General features: G+C 50.9%; 1 protein-coding gene and 3 non-coding genes across 4 annotated transcripts; all 4 read right to left on the bottom strand.

Moving 5' to 3' along the window:
- Positions 1-12,414: 12,414 nt before the first annotated feature.
- On the bottom strand, positions 12,415-18,863 carry HSPA8 (heat shock protein family A (Hsp70) member 8). Its single transcript, XM_059866985.1, has 9 exons — positions 18,720-18,863; positions 17,555-17,764; positions 16,879-17,084; positions 16,577-16,729; positions 15,561-16,116; positions 15,109-15,311; positions 14,624-14,822; positions 13,773-14,005; positions 12,415-12,924 (listed from the first exon to the last, which is right to left on the bottom strand). Exons 2-9 carry the CDS (start codon positions 17,757-17,759, stop codon positions 12,739-12,741), a joined length of 1,941 nt encoding a protein of 646 aa, XP_059722968.1. The 5' UTR covers positions 17,760-17,764; positions 18,720-18,863; the 3' UTR covers positions 12,415-12,738.
- LOC132338155 (small nucleolar RNA SNORD14) lies at positions 13,596-13,692 on the bottom strand. The gene has a single exon (XR_009489395.1). It is a non-coding gene; the product is annotated as a small nucleolar RNA SNORD14 (small nucleolar RNA).
- On the bottom strand, positions 14,898-14,994 carry LOC132338154 (small nucleolar RNA SNORD14). The gene has a single exon (XR_009489394.1). It is a non-coding gene; the product is annotated as a small nucleolar RNA SNORD14 (small nucleolar RNA).
- Positions 15,383-15,479, bottom strand: LOC132338153 (small nucleolar RNA SNORD14). The gene has a single exon (XR_009489393.1). It is a non-coding gene; the product is annotated as a small nucleolar RNA SNORD14 (small nucleolar RNA).
- Positions 18,864-23,558: the final 4,695 nt, after the last annotated feature.

The following is a 23,558-nucleotide window of genomic DNA, read 5'->3' as shown; positions in this document are numbered from 1 at the left end:
TCTCAGTATTTATTACCATTATATAATATTATATTGTGTTCTTTAATATTACATTATATGATGTGACAAATATTTATTATTAATAATATTATTATATCTCATTGTTTATTATTATTTTATAATTTAATATGCTATAGAATATTACATGATAATATAATATATTATAATAGAATAGAATAGAATAGAATAGAATTAATATATAATATATATTATATAATATATATTATAATATATACATAATATAATATAATATAATATAATATAATATAATATATATTATATTATATTATATTATATTATATTATATTGTATTATATTATTATATTATTATATTATATTATATTATATTATATTATATTATATTATATTATATTATATTATATTGTATTATTATATTATATTATATTATATTATATTATATTATATTATATTATATTATATTATATTATATTATATTATATTATATTATATTATATTATATTATATTATATTATATTATATTATATTATATATAATTTTTTAAAATTTATTTTATCTGTATTTTGAGGACACTTTCTGGGGTACTGTGGGTGGGAAGTCCCCCCGGACCAGCCCCAGAGTGCCTCCCCACCCCGGCCCAGGCGCAGCCAGCACCACCAGCCCTGTCCTTGTGAGGAAGCTCATGGCAGGAGCCAGCCCTCCCCGGAGCCCGGGGGAGGAGAGCTCGCTCTGGACGGGAGGGAACAGGAGATACCCGTGCCATCCCGGCGTTCTGCTGCTCCGAGCCAGCAGCACCCAGCACCGCCCCTCTCCCGGGCCATTTATTGCCGATTTCTGTCTTGAGGCCGCAGAGCAAAATCAAACCATTAGAACCTCTTAAAAGCTTTCTTGCCACCGACTAAAAATATCCCTGGCTGACAGATGCAAGCTGTCAATAAAGAATTTAAGGACTCAGTGTGGAGAGTGCAAAGAGTGCAAAGTCTTGATAAACATCTCAAATTGGGTCTTACTCGGTGGGGAACGAGGGGTTTATAGTGGTAATTGTAAAGGGCATTTTACACGGGATCAATTAAATGAAAATCTTTTAAACCCCTTTTAAAAAGAGACCTTTTGAAGTTAACAGGTGATTTTAATTGGAACCATGGGACTTGCAGCCCGGGAGGTGGGTTGGGGGTTTTTTTTTGTCGAGGAGGGTTTGGTTTGGTTTGGTTTTTTTATTTTTTTTGGAAGCTTTCAATATAGGGGAAAATCGATCCACTTCCATCAGCATCTGAACTCCCAGAGCCCTGCAAGTTGAGGCTGAGCAAGAATTGCAGTTTGCTCTGGTTTGTGAAGCTTTTCCTTGCAATCAGACGTGTCTCTAATTGTGAAAGGTGCAGGAGAATTTCTCAAGGATAATTCATTTAGTCAGAATCCTCTGCCATGACCTACTGTAAAAATTTAGAAAATTTAGAGCTATTTTATGTTTAAATTTGAATTCAAGCATCCCAGCTGACACAAGTCGTAATTCCATGTGAGTAAAATTCACTCCCTAATTGTGAAAGGTGCAGGAGAATTTATCAAGGATAATTATTTTCAGTCAGAATCCTCTGCCACGTCCTACTGTAAAAATTTAGAGCCATTTTGTGTTTAAATCTGAGTTCAAACATCCCAGCTGACACAAGCAGAAATTCTAAAACAGTTCCTGCTCCAGCTGGGCACCAAGGACAAATGATCCAAATCTCAGCCCAGGAGCACAAACCCCGTGGGCTGGAGAGAGAAAAACAAGGGTGGGACTGGCTGGGCTAAAGCTGGGATGGGACAATGAACTGCAAGGGGCAAATGGAGCAGAGCTGATCCCAGGGAGAGACCCCGGGAGCGCTCGTGCATTTTGGGGCCATTTTGGGTCATCTTGGGTTCATTTTGGGGCCATTTTGGTTCATCCTGGGCTCATTTTGGGACCATTTTGGTTCATCCTGGGTGCAGCCCTGGCTGGGTTCTTGTGCTGCCCAAGGTGCATCCATGGAGGTCTGTGGAGGTCAAAGTTGGTTCCTCTGGGTCTGGACTGAAGGCCCTCGAGGCAGCAGTTCCTGCTCACACTCAGGTGTTTGTTATCTCTTATCACAAACAGCCTCACAGCCATGAGCTCTGCAGCCATGCATCAGAAGGCACAGAATGGCCAACAAGCTCTGCTTCCAAGGGCTTTTAACACTAAACCATCCAATTAAGAGCTGACACCTGGATTATTTCCCTTTTAACCCAATAACTGATCCCACAGAGCTGCAATGGGGACTTTTCTGCCCCATTACAAAATGCCCCCCAAACCCATGGAGGAGGAGGAGGAAGGAGCAGCATGAAGAAGAAGCCCAGGGCAGCACCCTGTGCCCTCCATCTTGCTTCCACCCACAGCACACTAAAAACCCCAAACCCTCAATTTCTCACCCAGTAACACACCCACACTGCTCTCTGTAATCCATTTCACACTTCTGTGGGTTCCAGTCTGTCTTGGAGTCTGGGAAACTTTCTCCATGAGTGAGGGTCAGAGTCAGTGCTGCCCTGGGGGTCAGGGCACCCCAGAGCCGACACAGAAGTATTCCTGTGCTCTGGGTATCCACAGAGGTCTTTTAACAAATATCTGTTTTTTCCTTTAACTCTGTCCAGCCTCCTTCCCAAGGCATCAGGAAGGGAAACTGAGGCACAGCCATCAGGGGAGGCGGCAGCAACCCTCCATGGCCTGCAGCCCCAGCTCCTGCCACTCCTCCTCCATGGAATTGCTGTGTTCCCACTCCTCCTCCATGGAATTGCTGTGTTCCCACCCTTCCTCCATGGAATTGCTGTGTTCCCACTCCTCCTCCATGGAATTGCTGTGTTCCCACCCTTCCTCCATGGAATTGCTGTGTTCCCACTCCTCCTCCATGGAATTGCTGTGTTCCCACCCTTCCTCCATGGAATTGCTGTGTTCCCACTCCTCCTCCATGGAATTGCTGTGTTCCCACTCCTCCTCCATGGAATTGCTGTGTTCCCAGCTTTCCTCCATGGAATTGCTGTGTTCCCACTCCTCCTCCATGGAATTGCTGTGTTCCCACTCCTCCTCCATGGAATTGCTGTGTTCCCACCTTTCCTCCATGGAATTGCTGTGTTCCCTCTCCTCCTCCATAGAATTGCTGTGTTCCCACCCTTCCTCCATGGAATTGCTGTGTTCCCACTCCTCCTCCATGGAATTGCTGTGTTCCCACTCCTCCTCCATGGAATTGCTGTGTTCCCACTCCTCCTCCATGGAATTGCTGTGTTCCCACCCTTCCTCCATGGAATTGCTGTGTTCCCACTCCTCCTCCATGGAATTGCTGTGTTCCCACTCCTCCTCCATGGAGTTGCTGTGTTCCTGCTCCTCCTCCATGGAATTGCTGTGTTCCCACTCCTCCTCCATGGAATTGCTGTGTTCCCACCCTTCCTCCATGGAATTGCTGTGTTCCCACTCCTCCTCCATGGAATTGCTGTGTTCCCACCCTTCCTCCATGGAATTGCTGTGTTCCCACTCCTCCTCCATGGAATTGCTGTGTTCCCACTCCTCCTCCATGGAATTGCTGTGTTCCCACCCTTCCTCCATGGAATTGCTGTGTTCCCACTCCTCCTCCATGGAATTGCTGTGTTCCCACCTTTCCTCCATGGAATTGCTGTGTTCCCACTCCTCCTCCATGGAATTGCTGTGTTCCCACTCCTCCTCCATGGAATTGCTGTGTTCCCACTCCTCCTCCATGGAATTGCTGTGTTCCCACTCCTCCTCCATGGAATTGCTGTGCTCCTGGCGTGCTCACAGTGATTAGAGGCTCTGTGAAGTTATGGAGTGGGGATCCAATCCCCAGCCCCCTTTGGAGGGGTGAGTGTTCCGCAGGTTTTCTCCCTGCCTGAGCCAATCTGCACAAATAGGCTTTTAAATTAAGCAGTGATTTGGAATATAAGTGAGTGCATTTAAGCTGCTAAGAGATGGAAAGATCCTAATGGCTGAAATATTTGTCATATCACAAATAAACTGGCTGGATCGGGAGCCACTAATATAACTAATTTTTACCAAATCCTTCACTGCTCTGTGAGAGAAAATGAGGTCAGCACAGGTTGAGGCAACAGCAAATGAGCAGCTGCCAGGAGGCAGCACAGAATACTGATAAAGGAACTGCACTGCCTGCCCAGAGAAACTGGAATCACTCTGTTCAAATTAAGATACAGCTTCCTCCAGAGCATCCAGGGCCTTAATGGAAAGGTGCCAAGGAATAGAGGCTCCAATGGATCTGGAATACAAATGCATTCCAAAGGCTCCCCACACCTGGGCTCACCCAGCCTTTCTCCATCCCTGTGATTTGGGCTGGGACAGAGGGCAGGAGGGTGCTCTGGGGCAGCTGAGGAGTCCCTGGGATTCTCACAGCTCCTCTGGGATCTTCCAGTTCCAGGAATTAAAGCCTGACCTCATGTGTCATTCATGAGAAGGAAAAGTGAGGTGGAGAGGAACTCACAGTTCACTTTAACAGGAAAAACCAAGCCCAAATCCCACAAAAATTGTGCCAGGAGCAACTCTTGCACTTCTGGATCTGGAATGGATCTGGAATACAAATGCATTCCAAAGGCTCCCCACACCTGGGCTCACCCAGCCTTTCTCCATCCCTGTGATTTGGGCAGGAGGGTGCCCTGGGGCAGCTGATGAGTCCCTGGGATTCTCACAGCTCCTCTGGGATCCTCCAGTTCCAGGAATTAAACCCTGACCTAATGAGGAGGAAAAGTGAGGTGGAGAGGAACTCACAGTTCACTTTAACAGGAAAAACCAAGCCCAAATCCCACAAAGATCGTGCCAGGAGCAACTCTTGCACTTCTGGAGGGTGAGGAACCAAGAGGAGCCCCCAAACTGCCCTGGGCTGTGCCAGTTCCAGGTGCTCAGGTGGAGAATAAAACACCTTGGGAAGAGGGAGAAGCTCCTGCAGCAACAGCCTGTGCTCTGGGAGCTGCCCCAGCCGTGCTCTGGCTCTAAGGGAACAACAGCAGAATTGTTTGTGTGCTCAGAAAGGATTCAGGAACACTCGGGAAGGGGAATTTCCTCCCTCCTTTACAGGCAAGAACAGGCTGTCTGAAAAAGAGGAGGATTTTGGTCATAATTTGCCCTTTTCATCCCTAAACCCCCAAGGAGTGAAGGAAGTGCAATTCCATGGGAAACTGAGGCACGGAATGGGTTCCAAAAGAGTCCTGGAATATCCTAGATTGGGAGGGACCCTCAGGGGTTGAGTCCAACCCCTGGCCATGCACAGACTCCTGAACAACCCCACAACATCCAGGAATCCTGGAGCTCTGGCAGCCTCGGGGCTGTGCCATTCCCTGGGGAGCCTGGGCAGTGCCAGCCCCCTCTGGGGAAGAACCTTTCCCAAAATCCAGCCTAAACCTGCCCTGGCTCCAATCTGTCCCTCCAGGCTCTGGTGTAAGGAAAGAGCCCGAGCATCTCCTCCACTGGGACCCCCCAAAAACCAGCTCTGAGGGGGGACCAGGGTGTCCTGCTCTTCTTTGGGATGATCTTTAATGCAGGGTCACTGGGATCCAACCCCAAATCCCAGCGGGAGCCACGGGAGAGGGGCTCTCCCGGGATCAATCACAGGGAGGGGCACAGCGAGCACTCGGGAGCATCAGCCAATTTCACCAAAATAAGCTTGACATGGATTAACAATTGCAATAATTCCTAAATGGAACAGGAGAGGGGTTCATATTTGATAACCATTAAAGGGTTTAATGAAATAATTATAACCCAGAGCCCCGAGCCTGGCCACGATCAATAGCCATGAGCTCTGAGGCACAGCCTGAGCGCAGCTCCCAGCAGGCAGAGTGGGGACTGCAAATGTGATCGACACTAAAGCTGCATTAAAACTCCCCCATCGAGGGCAGCCATAGATTAAGGGCCGCTGGGGCGCTGCAGTGGGCTGGTCAATACCCTTTATTTCCTGCATCAGCCCCAATTTCGCCAGCCTCCCTCACGCTATTAGTGGGAGTCGATGCCTGGCGCTGGCAGAGCTGCATTAATGCGGGCTCACAAAAGCGGCAGCGCGGCATTATCGCTTCACTCACTTTCAAATGACGGCTCATGCCGAATGCGGGCGGCCCCGGCCGCGTTAACGCCCGGGGAGCGCCGGGGCGGCGAGCATCGCACGGGAAGGGATGCGGGGAGATGGGAGCAGGGAACCAGCCTGCTGCCCGGGGAATCACCGGGAAGGGAGGCGGGCACGGCTGGGAATCAGCGGGGAGGGGATGGGGATGGGGATGGGGAGGGGATGGGATGGGATGGGGATAGGGATGGGGATGGGATGGGATGGGGATGGGATAGGGAGGGGATGGGATGGGGATGGGATGGGATGGGGATGGGGAGGGGATGGGATGGGGATGGGGATGGGATGGGGATGGGATGGGGATGGGGATGGGGATGGGGGTGGGGGATGGGGGTGGGGGATGGGGATGGGATGGGGATGGGATGGGATGGGATGGGGATGGGGATGGGATGGGGATGGGGATGGGATGGGGATGGGGATGGGATGGGGATGGGGATGGGGATGGGGATGGGGATGGGGATGGGATGGGGATGGGGATGGGGATGGGATGGGGATGGGATGGGGATGGGGATGGGGATGGGGATGGGGATGGGGGTGGGGGATGGGGATGGGATGGGGATGGGATGGGGATGGGGATGGGATGGGATGGGGAGGGGATGGGATGGGGATGGGGATGGGGAGGGGATGGGGATGGGGATGCGGAGGGGATGGGGATGGGGATGGGGATGGGATGGGGATGGGGATGGGATGGGATGGGATGGGATGGGATGGGATGGGGATGGGGATGGGGATGGGATGGGATGGGGATGGGGATGGGGATGGGATGGGGATGGGGATGGGGATGGGGCTGGGATGGGGATGGGATGGGGATGGGATGGGGATGGGATGGGATGGGGATAGGGATGGGGATGGGATGGGGATGGGATGGGGATGGGATGGGGATGGGGATGGGGATGGGGATGGGGATGGGGATGGGGATGGGATGGGGATGGGGAGGGGATGGGATGGGGATGGGGATGGGGATGGGGATGGGGATGGGGATGGGGATGGGATGGGGATGGGGAGGGGATGGGGAGGGGATGGGGATGGGATGGGGATGGGATGGGGATGGGGATGGGGATGGGGATGGGGATGGGGATGGGGATGGGATGGGGATGGGATGCCGAGGGGATGGAGATGGGGATGGGATGGGGATGGGGAGGGGATGGGGATGGGATGGGGATGGGATGGGATGGGATGGGGATGGGGATGGGGATGGGGATGGGGGAGAGGAGGAAGAGCAGGGAGGAGGAGGAGGAGGAGGAGGAGGAGGAGGGTGCTGGGTGCCTGTGTGTGCTGGGAAAAGAGAGGTGGGAATAAACCCAGGCCTTGTTAGGTACAGGGTTAGAAATAAACCCACACCTTGTTAGGTGCAGGAATAGGTAAAACCCACACTTTGTTAGGTACAGGATTAGGAATAAACCCAGGCCTTGTTAGGTGCAGGATTAGAAATAAACCCAGGCCTTGTCCCCAGGTACCAGGACTACACACCTTGGTAGGTACCAGGACCAGGTGTAAACCCAGGCCTTGTTAGATACAGGAATAGGTAAAATCCAGATTTTGTTAGGTACCAGGATTAGAAATGAACCCAGGCCTTGCCACCTGGTACCAGGATTAGATATAAACCCACTCTTGTTAAATACAGGATTAGGAATAAACCCAGGCCTTGTTAGGTACAGGATTAGGAATAAACCCACTCCTTGCCCCCTGGTACCAGGATTAGGAATAAACCCACCTTGTTAGGTACAGGATTAGGTGTAAACCCACACCTTGTTAGGTACAGGAATAGATAAAACCCAGATTTTGTTAGGTCCCAGGATTAGAAATAAACCCAGGCCTTGTTAGGTGCAGGATTAGGAATAAACCCAGGCCTTGGCCCCCCAGGTGCCTGGTTTAGGTGCCCAGTTTAGGTGCCCTGTTGCTGCTTTTAAACGCTGAATAATCCCCAAAATACACAAAAGGTGTGGATGTGTCCAGAAAAACGCTTTATTTCACTAATTCCCAGCTGGGGCTCAGAACCAGCCCATCCTGTGCCCCCCTGAGAGCCCAGCCCCACCTGAGGCACCCCGGCCCTGACTCACCCCTGGTCCTGGCTTGTGCCAGCCCCTGGCACTGGCTGCTCCCGGGGCACAGGCTGCTGATTTCAGCTGGGCAAAACAGCCCCAGTCAGTCAGGGGAGGGAAAAGCAGGGACAGGAAAGTGAGGCTCAGGCACTCCTGCCTCAGTTTGCTTTAAAATCCCTCCAAAAACGAAAATCTCCAACCACAATGTCAGCCCATGCCTTTCCTTACACCCAGCTCTCTCCTCTCCTGAAGGGTTTTTATTTTATCCTTTTTTATTTTTTCCCTTTTTTAGGTGTTTCCTTGTTGTGCTCAATGCAAAAAAATCCCATCAATCCCATCTTGTTTCACTCCTTTGTCACCTGCTGCCCTGGTTCAGGCGCTGCTGTGGCTGCAGGGCCCTGCAGCAGCTCCTGCTGTCCCCACACGTCCCAGAGCTGTGCTGTGCTGTGGGATTTACCCTCTGAACCCTCCTCCCCGAGCCCCACCGGGCTGTGAGCTTGAACCAGGGCTCTGACAGCGCCCAGGAACTCCTTTCACCCACTAAATACCCTAAAACAGCAAATCCCTAACCCACCAAATACCCTAAAACACCAAATACCCCAACCTAACCCACTAAATACCCTAAAACACCAAATCCCCAACCCACTAAATACCCTCAAACACCAAATATCCCAACCTAACCCACTAAATACCCTCAAACACCAAATACCCCAACCCACTAAATACCCTAAAACACCAAATATCCCAATCTAACCCACTAAATACCCTAAAACACCAAATCCCTAACCCACCAAATACCCTAAAACACCAAATCCCTAACCCACTAAATACCCTAAAACACCAAATCCCCCAACCTAACCCACCAAATACCCTAAAACACCAAATATCCCAACCTAACCCACTAAATACCCTAAAACACCAAATATCCCAATCTAACCTACTAAATACCCTAAAACACCAAATATCCCAATCTAACCCACTAAATACCCTCAAACACCAAATCCCTAACCCACTAAATACCCTCAAACACCAAATACCCCAGCCTAACCCACTAAATACCCTAAAACACCAAATCCCTAACCCACTAAATACCCTCAAACACCAAATACCCCAACCTAACCCACTAAATACCCTCAAACACCAAATCCCTAACCCACTAAATACCCCAAAAAAACCAAATCCCTAACCCACTAAATACCCCAAAAAAACCAAATCCCTAACCCACTAAATACCCCAAAAAAACCAAATCCCTAACCCACTAAATACCCTAAACACCAAATCCCTAACCCACAAATAGCCCAAACCAGCCCTTCCCAAACCCCATTTCCATTTCGTGGCCCCCAGGGCAACAAAAATCTTGCCCACAATTAATGGGAGGTGCTGCTCTGGGTCCTGTTAAACACCAGAAATAATTTGGGGGGGATGTAACTCAAACGCAGAGGGGCAACCAAAAAAAAGGGACCCAGAAAAGGGATCCAAAAAAAAGGATGTCCCAAGAAAAAGATACCCAAAAAAGGGATGTCCCAAAAAAAGGGACCCAAAAAATTGATGTCCCCCCAAAAAAGGGACCCAAAAAGTGATGTCCCAAGAGAAAGAGACCCAAAAAAGGGATGTCCCAAAAAAAGGGACCCAAAAAGTGATGTCCCAAGAAAAAGGGACCCAAAAAAGGGATGTCCCCCCAAAAAAGGGACCCAAAAAAGTGATGTCCCCCCAAAAAAGGGACCCAAAAAGTGATGTCCCAAAAAAAGAGACCCAAAAAAGGGATGTCCCAAAAAAAGGGACCCAAAAAAGGGATGTCCCAAGAAAAAGGGATCCAAAAAAGGGATGTCCCAAGAAAAAGAGACCCAAAAAAGGGATGTCCCAAAAAAGGGACCCAAAAAGTGATGTCCCAAAAAAAGAGACCCAAAAAAGGGATGTCCCAAAAAAAGGGACCCAAAAAAGGGATGTCCCAAGAAAAAGGGATCCAAAAAAGGGATGTCCCAAGAAAAAGGGACCCAAAAAATTGATGTCCCCCCAAAAAAGGGACCCAAAAAGTGATGTCCCAAGAAAAAGGGACCCAAAAAATTGATGTCCCCCCAAAAAAGGGACCCAAAAAGTGATGTCCCAAAAAAAGGGACCCAAAAAAGGGATGTCCCAAAAAAAAGGGACCCAAAAAGTGATGTCCCAAAAAAAAGAGACCCAAAAAAGGGATGTCCCAAAAAAAGGGACCCAAAAAAGGGATGTCCCCCCAAAAAAGGGACCCAAAAAGTGATGTCCCAAAAAAAAGAGACCCCAAAAAGTGATGTCCCAAAAAAAGAGACCCAAAAAGTGATGTCCCAAAAAAAGGGACCCAAAAAATTGATGTCCCAAGAAAAAGGGACCCAAAAAATTGATGTCCCCCCAAAAAAGGGACCCAAAACGTGATGTCCCAAACAAAGGGACCCAAAAAGTGATGTCCCAAAAAAAAGAGACCCAAAAAAGGGATGTCCCAAAAAAAGGGACCCAAAAAATTGATGTCCCCCCAAAAAAGGGACCCAAAAAGTGATGTCCAAAAAAAAAAAGAGACCCAAAAAAGGGATGTCCCAAAAAAAGGGACCCAAAAAAGGGATGTCCCCAAAAAAAGGGACCCAAAAAAGTGATGTCCCAAGAAACAGGGACCCAAAAAGTGATGTCCCAAAAAAAGGGACCCAGAAAAGGGATGTCCCAAAAAAAGGGACCCAAAAAGTGATGTCCCAAGAAAAAGGGACCCAAAAAAGGGATGTCCCAAAAAAAGGGACCCAAAAAAGGGATGTCCCCCCAAAAAAGGGACCCAAAAAGTGGTGTCCCAAAAAAAAGGGACCCAAAAAAGTGATGTCCCAAAAAAAAGGGACCCAAACAAAGGGACCCAAAAAAAGGATGTCCCAAAAAAAAAAAGGGACCCAAAAAAGGGATGTCCCAAATAAAGGGACCCAAAAAAGTGATGTCCCAATCAATGGGACCCAAAAAGGGATGTCCCAAAAAGGGAGCTCTGTGATTCCGTGGGCAGGTGCTGCTATCTGGTGGCCCAGCACCAGCAGTGCCAGCAGGGCCCCCAAACTGAAATTTATTTGAATCCTTCTCATTTCCTTCTCCATTTTGGGTGATTCATGAATGTTTCAGGATTCCCTGGCTCATGCTGGGGCTCTCCCAGCTGGCCGTGCCCTGCGGGGACAGCCAGGGCAGCCCTGGCAGTCCGTGCCAGGCCAGAGTCACCCGGCTGGGGCTGGCACAGGGGACTTCTCCAGGGAGGAGCACTCCGGGCTGTCCTGACCCCAAATCAGCCCCGGGATGGCCCAGAGCAGGGCGGGGGCTCCTGGGGCTGAGGAAGAAGGGGACACGGGAATATTCTGGATTCCAGCTTGCCCAGGAATGGCTGAACCCTGCCTGGGAAAGGAAGCAGGGAAAGAACTCCATGAATGCTTTTTGTTTGCCCCAGGAAGTTTTGGGGGTGCTCAGGTTCCTGCCAGCTCAGAACAACCCAAAAACGAAGGTGAACATCTGGAATTTGAGGGATCAGGGTTTGCCCTCAGGGACTGCTGCTGGGATCAGGGGGAATCTCTGCCGTGCCCCCACATCGGCCATGGGAGAGGGGCTCCACCCCAAAATATTTTTCAGCCCTGGACTGGATCATCTCTCACGTTCTTTCCACCTGGTACTGCTCTAGGAATTTTCTGACTTTAGCTGCAAATTAATTAATTGTTCCTCCACTGGAACTATACAAACACATTTACATATACAGCAGTGGGGTTTTTCTCACAAACTATCACCGAAATAGCTTTCCTAAAATATTACTTGCATACAAAATGCATAAAATATTTTTCATTAATGATTATTTCAGCCAAGCATTGCTGAGAACATCGCCCCAGGCCAGCAAGTTCTCCACCTCCAGCCACACCTCTGAATCACCCTAAAGCTGAAATACTTCAGCTACCAATTCTTATAACCAATTATCCAGTACTTTTGTACTTGATGGATGCAATTTATAGGTTAGACTTGATCTAAAAGGTCCTCTCCAACCCAGTTAATCTTGAGATTTCCACCACAGGTCAGTCATACCTCCCAAAAATCCATCCAGGCCCAAAATGCTCAAGCAGCACCTGGTTCCAAACCCTCTTCCCAATTTAATTCCCACCTGGATCACATTCAGTTCAGCACCCATCAATTGCATTTAGGGGTTTTTTTATTACTGTATTTAGGGGGTTTTAATTACCTGTATATTTAAGGGTTTTTTTTCCCTATTTCCACAGGTCAGCTGGTACAAACAAGTGAAGGCAGAGACAGTGTGATGCCCATTAAATAGTTTTTATTCTTTAGGACATGAATTGCATTCCCACTCATTTACAGTACTGTAAAGTGCAATGGTTTTTTTTTCCATCTCCCACCTGCGCACACTTTCAAGTATTTAAAATGCCCAGAAAAAAAAAAATGGTTTTGTTCCTTTTTTAATTTTTTTTCTCTTTTTTTTTTTTTTACAGCAGCTCAGTTATGGAGTTATTAATCTGGCCAAATAAACCCAGATGTGCCTACAGGATTGGGTCCTTCACTCCAACCCCCAGCTGGGGTCTCCTCCAACACTAACTGCTAGTGGAATGCACTGCCCGGGCTCCTTAGTCCACCTCCTCGATGGTGGGGCCAGAGGAGGCTCCCCCGGAGGGAGGAGCTCCACCCCCAGGGAATCCTCCGGGCATCCCACCGGGCATCCCTCCTGCACTCTGGTACAGCTTGGTGATGATGGGGTTGCAAACCTTCTCCAGCTCCTTCTGCTGGTGCTCAAACTCCTCCTTCTCGGCAGTCTGCAAGAGAAACGAGAGCTCAGAGGGCAGCACAACACCTGGGTCACACATTGCAAATATCTGGGCACAGGCTCAGCCCCCAAACCTGGGCACCTCTGGCCCCAGCACCAAGCCAGACTTGTATTAGAGGCACTTTTATTCTTTCTGCTTGGTTTGGCATCTCACATTGCTCCAGAACAACAAAATCCTGAGAGGCAGCCAGGGACCCAGGGGGGAGACTGGGGCAGCCAGGGGACCCAGGGGGGAGACTGGGGCAGCCAGGGGACCCAGGGGGGAGACTGGGGCAGCCAGGGGACCCAGGGGGGAGACTGGGGCAGCCAGGGGACCCAGGGGGGAGACTGGGGCAGCCAGGGGACCCAGGGGGGAGACTGGGGCAGCCAGGGGACCCAGGGGGGAGACTGGGGCAGCCAGGGGACCCAGGGGGGAGACTGGGGCAGCCAGGGGACCCAGGGGGGAGACTGGGGCAGCCAGGGGACCCAGGGGGGAGACTGGGGCAGCCAGGGGACCCAGGGGGGGGAGACTGGGGCAGCCAGGGGACCCGGGGGGGGGAGACTGGGGCAGCCAGGGGACCCGGGGGGGGGAGACTGGGGCAGCCAGGGGACCCGGGGGGGGGGACTGGGGCAGCCAGGGGACCCGGGGGCGACTGGGAACTCCGTGCTGCCCAGCTGTGGTCGCTCAGACATCCAAGGAAGGAACTTGGACCAACACCAGTCTTTCGACTTCTGGTGGAAACTACGAATGGCTTTGGAGTCACTTTCATCACAGCAACCAGTGCTCCTCCTCCTCCAGCCTCAACTGCCCCTGTGGCTCAGCCAGACCCTGGGAGCTGAACGTGGAATGTGACAAACCTGGTTCTTGTCCAGCCAGTTGATGATCTCATTGCATTTGTCCAGGATTTTCTGCTTGTCATCGTCAGAGATCTTGCCCTGGAGCTTCTCATCTTCCACGGTGGCTTTCATGTTGAAGGCGTAGGACTCCAGGGAATTCTTGGAGGACACCTTATCCCTCTGCTTCTCATCCTCTGCCTTGTACTTCTCTGCCTCCTGCACCATCCTCTCAATGTCCTCCTTGCTCAGCCGGCCTGCAGGGAACACAAGTCATGAATGTGGGCTGTCCTTTTTAGGGAATGACCTCCACTTCCCAAACCTTTTTTTAGGGAATGACCTCCACTTCCCAAACCTTTTTTTAGGGAATGACCTCCACTTCCCAAACCTTTTTTAGGGAATGACCTCCACTTCCCAAACCTTTTTTTAGGGAATGACCTCCACTTCCCAAACCTTTTTTTAGGGAAATGACCTCCACTTCCCAAACCTTTTTTTAGGGAAATGACCTCCACTTCCCAAACCTTTTTTTAGGGAAATGACCTCCACTTCCCAAACCTTTTCTAGGGAAATGACCTCCACTTCCCAAACCTTTTTTTAGGGAAATGACCTCCACTTCCCAAACCTTTTTTTAGGGAAATGCCCTCCACTTCCCAAACCTTTTTTTAGGGAAATGCCCTCCACTTCCCAAACCTTACACACTTCTAATCTGGGGAGGCCCACAACCTGCCTTCTTAATAAATCAAATACCACAACTCAAAAATGGCTCACACAGATACAAATCTGATTACAGCCAAGTTCTGACTAAAGCAGCAGGCAGAGCTTGACAAAACCATTTGTAAGTGCTCTCTCCCACCCTCAGGACAGTGAATCCTTACCCTTGTCATTTGTGATGGTGATCTTGTTCTCCTTGCCAGTGCTCTTGTCCACAGCAGACACGTTCAGGATGCCATTGGCATCGATGTCAAAGGTGACCTCGATCTGAGGGACCCCTCTGGGAGCTGGGGGAATGCCAGTCAGCTCAAACTTGCCCAGCAAGTTGTTGTCCTTGGTCATTGCACGTTCTCCTTCATACACCTAAGGAGGAAAACCACCACGTTATGTCATTAAAGTCATAATGAGTTAATTAATTATCACCCTGAAGGGATGTGGTCGCTCAGACATCCAAGGAAGGAACTTGGACCAACACCAGTCTTTCGACTTCTGGTGGAAACTACGAATGGCTTTGGAGTCACTTTCATCACAGCAACCAGGAATTCACAAATTACAGGAACTGAACACCTCTGGCCTAAAAATTACTTCAACTGTTACCCAGTGAAAGCCCTGACAGTGCCCTGTTACCACCCCAGAGCTCTTTGCTCACCTGGATCAGCACCCCGGGCTGGTTGTCAGAGTAAGTTGTGAAGGTCTGGGTCTGCTTGGTGGGGATGGTGGTGTTGCGCTTGATCAGGACTGTCATGACCCCTCCAGCTGTCTCAATACCCAGGGACAGGGGAGTCACGTCCAGCAGCAGCAGGTCCTGCACGTTCTCAGACTTGTCTCCAGACAGGATGGCAGCCTGCACAGCTGGGGAGAGAGAAAGACACAGCATTAAAACCCTGCAAAACATGCCTGGCAGCTGTGCTGATGCACGGGGCTCGCTCAGACATCCAAGGAAGGTACTTGCACCATCACAAGCCTTTTGACCTCTGGTGGAAACTACGAATGGCTTTGGAATCTGATTCATCATTGCAAGTCCAAGGGAATTCCTACAGGACCGAGGTGCAAAACCCAGGGCCTACACCACCAAGAGCTGCAGAGCGAGCCATCAATTACCTGCCCCATACGCCACAGCCTCATCAGGGTTGATGCTCTTGTTGAGCTCTTTGCCGTTGAAGAAGTCCTGCAGCAGCTTCTGGATCTTGGGGATGCGCGTGGAGCCCCCGACCAGCACGATGTCATGGATCTGAGACTTGTCCAGCTTGGCGTCCCTCAGCGCCTTCTCCACGGGGTCCAGCGTGCCCCGGAACAGGTCGGCGTTGAGCTCCTCGAAGCGAGCCCTGGTGATGGAGGTGTAGAAGTCGATGCCCTCGTAGAGGGAGTCGATCTCGATGCTGGCCTGGGTGGAGGAGGACAGGGTGCGCTTGGCGCGCTCGCAGGCGGTGCGCAGGCGGCGCACGGCGCGCTTGTTCTCGCTGATGTCCTTCTTGTGCTTGCGCTTGAACTCGGCGATGAAGTGGTTCACCATGCGGTTGTCGAAGTCCTCCCCGCCCAGGTGGGTGTCCCCAGCCGTGGATTTCACCTCGAAGATGCCGTCTTCGATGGTCAGGATGGACACATCGAAGGTGCCGCCGCCCAGGTCGAAGATGAGAACGTTTCGCTCAGCACCAACCTGCAGAAAACAGTGGAAAACACTTTCATTCCTCAGTTCCTACTACACTGAAACACCTTCCTCACTGGCCAGTCACCCTGTGGTGGTGCTCACAGGGGTCCCAGAATGAGGTGAGAATCTTGCCTCCATGTTTTAAAAGTTTATTATTTTATGATTTCTATTAAAAGAAAATGATACACTAAAACGATACTAAAAGAATAGAAGAAAGGATTTTACCAGAAGGCTAGCAAGGGAGAGAAAGGAATGATAATAAAATCTTGTGACTGATGAGAGAGCCCAAGACAGCTGAACTGTGACTGGTCATCAATTAAAAACAACCACATGAGACCAATCAAAGATGCACTTGCTCATTCCACAGCAGCAGATAATTATTGTTTAATTTTGTTTCTGAGGCCTCTCAGCTTCTCAGGAGAAAAGATCTAAGCAAAAGGATTTTTCATAAAACACAACCCCTCCATACCTTCTTGTCCAGCCCGTAGGCAATGGCAGCTGCTGTGGGCTCGTTGATGATTCTCAGCACGTTGAGGCCTGCAATGGTTCCAGCATCTTTGGTGGCCTGGCGCTGGGAGTCGTTGAAATAGGCTGGGACAGTCACCACAGCGTTGGTAACAGTCTGCAAACACAGCAAACAGCTCAGTCAGGGGAGCAACCCCCACACTTAACTGCTCACCACATCCACTTCACCCCAGACTCAAACAGCTCAGTCAGGGGGGCAAGCCTCACACTCAACAGCTCACCACATCCACTTCACCCCAGACTCACCTTCCCAAGATAGGCCTCTGCGATTTCCTTCATTTTGGTTAGAACCATGGAGGAGATTTCTTCTGGGTAGAAACTCTTGGTCTCGCCTTTGTACTCGACCTGCACCTTGGGCCTGCCTGCATCGTTCACCACGGTGAAGGGCCAGTGCTTCATGTCAGACTGCACCACAGAGTCATCAAACCTGCGCCCGATCAACCGCTTTGCATCTGCAAAACCAGATTTGAATACATTAATAATGGTCATTTCGAACTGAAAACACAAAATTCTCACTAAAAATGCAGAAAATCCTACGTCCCCATCCTTTACGTTGTTACTGCTTCATGCTCAGATGCAAACACTAAATTTTGTTTCCTTTATATACACAAATCCAATGCTATCACCTCTAAAATACTTCAAACGCATAAACCAGCTTGAAACAACTGGTTAAGATTATTTAAGACTGACTACCCAAAAAAACCTACTAGAAGGCAAATATTTTTTCTGCTTCTAATGAATTTTAGCTTTTAGTATTGCAACTCTATTCTAGCTAGAAATAACTATGTAACTTCTATGAAAATACTTGAATCTTACTCTTAGCAATTCACTAAAAAATGGAAAATTATTTTTCTAGGAGAATTATTTTTCAGGAAAAATTTCTTTATAATCATTTAAGAGTGTGCCAATCCTGCAGCCTCACCGAAGACTGTGTTGGTTGGGTTCATGGCCACCTGGTTCTTGGCAGCATCACCGATGAGCCTCTCTGTGTCTGTGAAGGCCACGTAGCTCGGCGTGGTGCGGTTGCCCTGGTCATTGGCAATGATCTCCACCTTCCCATGCTGGAACACGCCAACACAGGAATAGGTGGTGCCAAGATCAATCCCGACAGCTGGTCCCTTTGACATCTTGTCTAAAAAAAAAAATTTAAAAAAAAAAATTTAGTTAAAAGGGAAGATGAAGCTTGACCAGACCAGAAAAATTGTGAAAATTTCTTTTTTTAAATGTTCAAGGGCAGGCTGGTGGGTTTGGGAGCAGGCTGCTCGAGTGGAATGTGTCCCACTGTAAGGGGGTGTAACCGGATCCCTTCCCGCCTGAGCTCCGGATGATCCCCGGAATTCCGGCCCCGTTCTCCCACGTGGCCCGAGCCGCGCACGCCGGGTGCATTTCCCGCCTCCGCCGCTGGGCGTCCCCCTCTCCATGCGGCGAGACTCCAACTCCCAGCGTGCCCCGCGCCGCCCTCGCAACGTGACCGCGGCGGCGGGGCGTGGCCGGGGGCTGCCGGGAAATGGAGTCCCCGCCGGGCGGGCCGCGTGTGCCAGCAGAGCCGCAGCCCCGTGCGCCACCGACCCCCCCCCCCCCCCCCCCCCCCCGGAGCCATCCCCTCCACAGCCCACGCGTGGCCGTTCTCCATCCCCGGGCACTGCAGCACCCGCGGTGTCCCCGCTCCACCCCAGGCCGCCCCACAGCGAGGCAAGATGGGCGCTGCGTCTCCTGAAACCCTCCCCTCTTCTCCCCTCCCCCGTCTCAGAAAAAACTAACGGGGGGGGGGGGGGGGGGGGGGGGGGAGGAATGAAGGAGAGTCCCCGCTCCCCCCCCTCCCGCTGCAGATCGCATTGAAAAAATAAATGCGGAAATACTGGAATAAAAACCAGCGCCCCATCGGCTCGAAATAGGTCAGTACTCGCTATTCCCTCCCTATCCCCGCAGCACAACGGTTCCAGAGGACACAGAATCACCCGGGAGGCCCCTGCGCCCTTCCCAGACCACCCCAAAGCTGCCTCCAACACCCGCCCTACGCCATTCCAGGGCAGCCGGGTCCCAGCCCGCCCTTCCCGTGCCGCGTGGTGCCCCCCCAGCCCCGTTACCCGCAGTCCGGCCCGGTCTCTCGTTCACACACTGGGCAACCTCTCAGCTCAGCTCCGGCTCGCTCAATGCCCCGCGACCGCCGCGCCGCCTTTTTATACCCGCCCAGAACCTTCCAGAAGGCCACGCCTCCCCCGCACAGCTCTGACCAATCAGCACGCGGATCCCGCCCCCTTGCCCGCCAGTGATTGGTGCCCGCCGTGCGTGACGCGCGCCGGAAGGGGGCGTTGCGCGCCGGCCAGGCCCGCGTTCTCGAACCTTCATGCGCTTTCCCCGCGCCCCCCCAAACCCCGCGGTGGGCGCGCCTTTCCTCACGCTTTGACCAATCAGAACCCGGATCGCGGGTGACGACACCGGTGGAGGGCGCGGCGCGGGGAGCGGGCGGGCTTTTCAGCCAATCGCCGCTGGGCGCGCCAGGTCTTTATTTGCATATTTCGCAATTGGGCGGGAGGGGCCAATCGGCGCGCGGGAATGGCGGGTGATTTGCATAGAGGGCGGTGGGGAAGGAGCGCGGCGGGGAAGGGGAAGCGCAAGATGGCGGCGCCATGAGGGGCGAGCCTGGGCGCAGCCCCGGGGATCCTCCCGTGCCCGCGGGGATCGCTCCTTCCCCTCAGGAACGGCGGCATTCCCCGTCTCATACTCGCAGCCATCGTCGGGCGCTTCCCGCAGCCTGTGCTCAGCAAATCCCCCGGGTACAATAATCTGCATCCTCCATCTTCCCTCCTGCAGGGCACAGGAGTTCCCCCTTCACCCGCGGCCTGTTCCTCTGGCAGGAATCCGAGTTTGGGGTGGTTTAGGCACTGGAACTGCTTGTTCCACAGAGAAAAAGCCACCTCAGCATCTCCACACTTTATAATCCATCCTAAATGTCCCCATCCATCAGCAGCCTGAGTCCGGGCCAAGGACAGGCTGGCAGCCCTTGGCCTGTGGGTAACGCAGATCCTGGCGTGGATTAATTAATTTATTTATTTGTTTATTTGTTTGTTTGTGAGAGGAACTGTGGATTTGTCTTTCCTAACCAGCTGTGGGGCTGCTGGGAGATAAAACCAGCACTGGGAGAAAAAAGAAACAATGGGAAGGATTCCACTGAGTGATGAATGGAAAAAGAGACTTGCTTTTACAAATAAACTTTAGGTTTGTTGGTAAACGAAATTAGACATTGAAAGATGAAAGAAACAATGGGGGAAAACCCCTAAATTCCATAAGAATTAAAAGGGAGGGTTATACTTTGGAGGGGAATCTCTGGGATCAGGTGTTCTGGGGAGTCTGAACCTCTCCAGTCCCTCAGAAATGGGGAAAGAGAGAAGGGAAATGGGGCTGGAAATTGGGATAAAAAGGAGGCTGAGTCCTCCAAAAATGGGAGACACCCCAGGGGAATGCTCCATGGCCTCTGCCTTGGTTGGAATAAAGTTCCAGGACTGCTCTGTCTCCTCTTTGGACACCAACCTCTGGTGTTTGGGGGTGAATTTTCCTAACATTTGGGAAGGGAAATGGTGGAAAACAGGTTTTTTGGTGTCCCTAGGGGTGAGGGGAGCGGGGCAGAGGTCGGGAATCACCTGAGGTCACGCTCAGGGCCGTGATTGCATCCAATGTTTACAGGGAATAAAGGCCAGGGAGGCTCTGGGAACACAAACCCGAGTCCTGGCCAGGCTCTGGGACACGGCACAGGGGGAAACAGGCACGGCTGTGAGAAACAGCTCCTCGCTTTCCATCCTTTAGGAAGGTTTAACAAACCTTATCAAAAATACAACACAGGACTGAATAGAGAAAAAATATTACCTTTTCTGAATAGAGAAACAAGGTATTTTCCCTGCCGTGTGCTCAGCCCCCTCACCATGGAGGTTTTACCCTGTTTAACCCTTTATTTTATCAAAAATACAACACGAGACTGAATAGAGAAAAACGATTATCTTTTATGAATAGAGAAAAAAGGGGCCAGGAGCAAAAGATTTTCCCTGCCATGTGCTCAGCCCCCTCACCATGGAGGTTTTACCCTTTTTAACCCTTTATTTTATCAAAAATACAACAGGAGACTGAATAGAGAAACAAGGTATTTTCCCTGCCATGTGCTCAGCCCCCTCACCATGGAGGTTTTGCCCTTTTTAACCCTTTATTTTATCAAAAATACAACATGAGACTGAATAGAGAAACAAGGTATTTTCCCTGCCGTGTGCTCAGCCCCCTCACCATGGAGGTTTTGCCCTTTTTAACCCTTTCACCCCTCCCAAAGTTCTGTCCATCAACTCTTTCTTTGCTGTCCAGTGGTGGAGATCTCCTCAAAATGGGTAAAAGAAAAGGGAGATCTCTTCCATTTAAAGGGGCAAAAACAGCCCAAAAAGCATTTTGGGTCCTCCCAGGTTGACTTTAGACAAAAATGCTCTTAAAAATGCAGCACAGGAGCAGATCCCTCAGCCTGTTCCTCGTGTGTGTCTGTGACAATTCCTGAGGGCAAGCCACATCCTGAGACAAGGGTGGCAACATCCCTTTTGCTGGCAGTTTGGGGTGACAAAATGAGGGGATGTGACACAGTGCCCTGGCTCAGCTGGTGGCCAGCCCACAGAAGCAGTCCCTCACCAGAGGCACTGCTGGCCCCACTGGTGTCCTGCAGTCTGGGGCTCCTGCTCAGGGCTCAGAGCTGAGCTGGATTTTGGGGTGGCATCCCAGAGGTGGCTCTGGAGCTGGAATTGGGTGCAGAGGGTTAAAGGTGGGGCAGGGGAAGGGGCTCTGTGTCATGGAGCACCAGCTGTGCCTCCTGAGGAAGGACAGCAACACCTGGCCAGGTGAGGTGTGCAAAGTACACTGCACCCTGTCCAGAGTACAGCCTGCTCTGGTGCTCTGCCCCAGGGTTACTACAGAGATGCTCCTCAGTGTAATTCCCACTCAGGTGTGCAAAGCACTCTCCACCCTGTCCAGAGTACAGCCTGCTCTGCTGCTCTGCTCCAGGGTTACTCCAGAGATGCTCCTCAGTGTAATTCCCACTCAGGTGTGCAAAACACTCTCCACCATGTCCAGAGTACAGCCTGCTCTGCTGCTCTGCTCCAGGGTTACTCCAGAGATGCTCCTCGGTGTAATTCCCACTCAGGTGTGCAAAGCACTCTCCACCATGTCTGGGCTGCTTTGCTGTTCTGCTCCAGGGTTACTCCAGAGATGCTCCTCGGTGTAATTCCCACTGAGGTGTGCAAAGTACACTGCACCATGTCCAGAGTACAGCCTGCTCTGCTGCTCTGCCCCAGGGTTACTCCAGAGATGCTCCTCAGTGTAATTCCCACTCAGGAGTGCAAAGCACTCTCCACCATGTCCAGAGTACAGCCTGCTCTGCTGCTCTGCCCCAGGGTTACTACAGAGATGCTCCTCAGTGTAATTCCCACTCAGGAGTGCAAAGCACACTCCACCATGTCTGGGCTGCTCTGGTGCTCTGCTCCAGGGTTACTCCAGAGATGCTCCTCAGTGTAATTCCCACCGAGCCCACCACAGCACCCTTGCTGTTCGCCTTTGGGGTGGTTTTTCGGGGTTGATTTTCGGAAAAGCACGGGCAGAATGTCGGTAGGACCTAAGAATAGCAGCTTGGGATGCCACGGTGACATTTCCATGTGCAAGCACACTCGGGAGAGCAGGCTGAGAGCAGTGAAACTGCAGTGAGTCAGAGCAGGGAGGAGGGCAGTTTGCAAATGACTCACCCCATCAGGAATTAGAGCTGTTCAACTGGACAAAAGGAGCTCATTTGCTTGATATCACAGAAATTAAAGCTTGGCAGGCTTAAGTATTTCGTTTAAGTGTTGAGTGTGGAGGATTTTTTTTTTTAATTATGGATTGAAATGTTATTTTGGGGAGTGAATTTAGTGTATCAAGGATCTAGCACTGCTTCTCCTTTCAGTGTTTAAGACAGAACTGGGAGGAGAAGGGAGATTATCAAAGGCATTCCTGCTGCTCACCACAGCAGCACTTATTTATCTAACGCTTGCATCGCTGGAGTTGGAGAATCACCCATTTCCAAGGCCCTCCCTTCCCTTTCCCTCGGGGTTCCCCCTCTCAGCCTGCCAGGACAAACTGCTCCGGGTTAAAAATAACCCCAAACTCCTGCTCCTGTAGGAAATCTGCAAGTGCACGGCTCCCCTCTGAACCTGAGCAGGGTTTGAATGTCATCAACTCCCCTGGGAGCAGGATTGCACTGGAACTGGGGACAGACCGGCCACACCCGTGAGCCCACGGTGGTGTCACTCACCCTGCTTTGTGTGAAATACTAATTATGTCGCAATTTTTGCTCCCAGATTTCAGCAAGGAGGATTGTTGGGCACCCCTGCAGACACCCCAGGGGGAGAGAAAGCTGAGAGAAACCAAGCACAGCACCTTTGGCTCCCCTGAATCCAACCCCAGCTGCCTGCACAGGTTTATCTGCAGAGATCTGCACTGGCTGAGCACAGCTCAAGGTTTCCTCCCCACCTCGGAGCTCACGAGGAGAGCCAAGCACGTGGGCTGGTTCAGCAGGAAGGTCACAGCAGGGCCAGGGTGAAGCCACCAGGGGTTGTTGTGCTGGCATGATTTATTTACCAGCTTGGCTTCCAGCACCTGCATCCTCAGCCAGAATACCCCAGATCCCCAAATAAACCCAGATATCCCAGATATCCCCAAATATCTGGGGTTTATCCCCAAACAAAACCACATTTGCTTCCGTGCATCACCCAGGGTTCCACATCTTTTGTGAAATGTCACCTAATTTATACTGAAAAATACCCAGGAAAAAAGCCCAGCTTCCCCACGCTTCCCATGCAAATGTGCACACAGGCCTGCTTAGCTTAGTTAAAAATGGTATTTTTAACTCCAGCCTTTTTTTTTTCCCCCTT

The sequence above is a fragment of the Haemorhous mexicanus genome, chromosome 24 (genome assembly GCF_027477595.1).
Source record: "Haemorhous mexicanus isolate bHaeMex1 chromosome 24, bHaeMex1.pri, whole genome shotgun sequence".
Taxonomy (NCBI): domain Eukaryota; kingdom Metazoa; phylum Chordata; class Aves; order Passeriformes; family Fringillidae; genus Haemorhous; species Haemorhous mexicanus.
The sequence above is the reverse complement of the archived record's forward strand: the minus strand, read 5'-3'. Positions and strand labels throughout refer to the sequence as shown.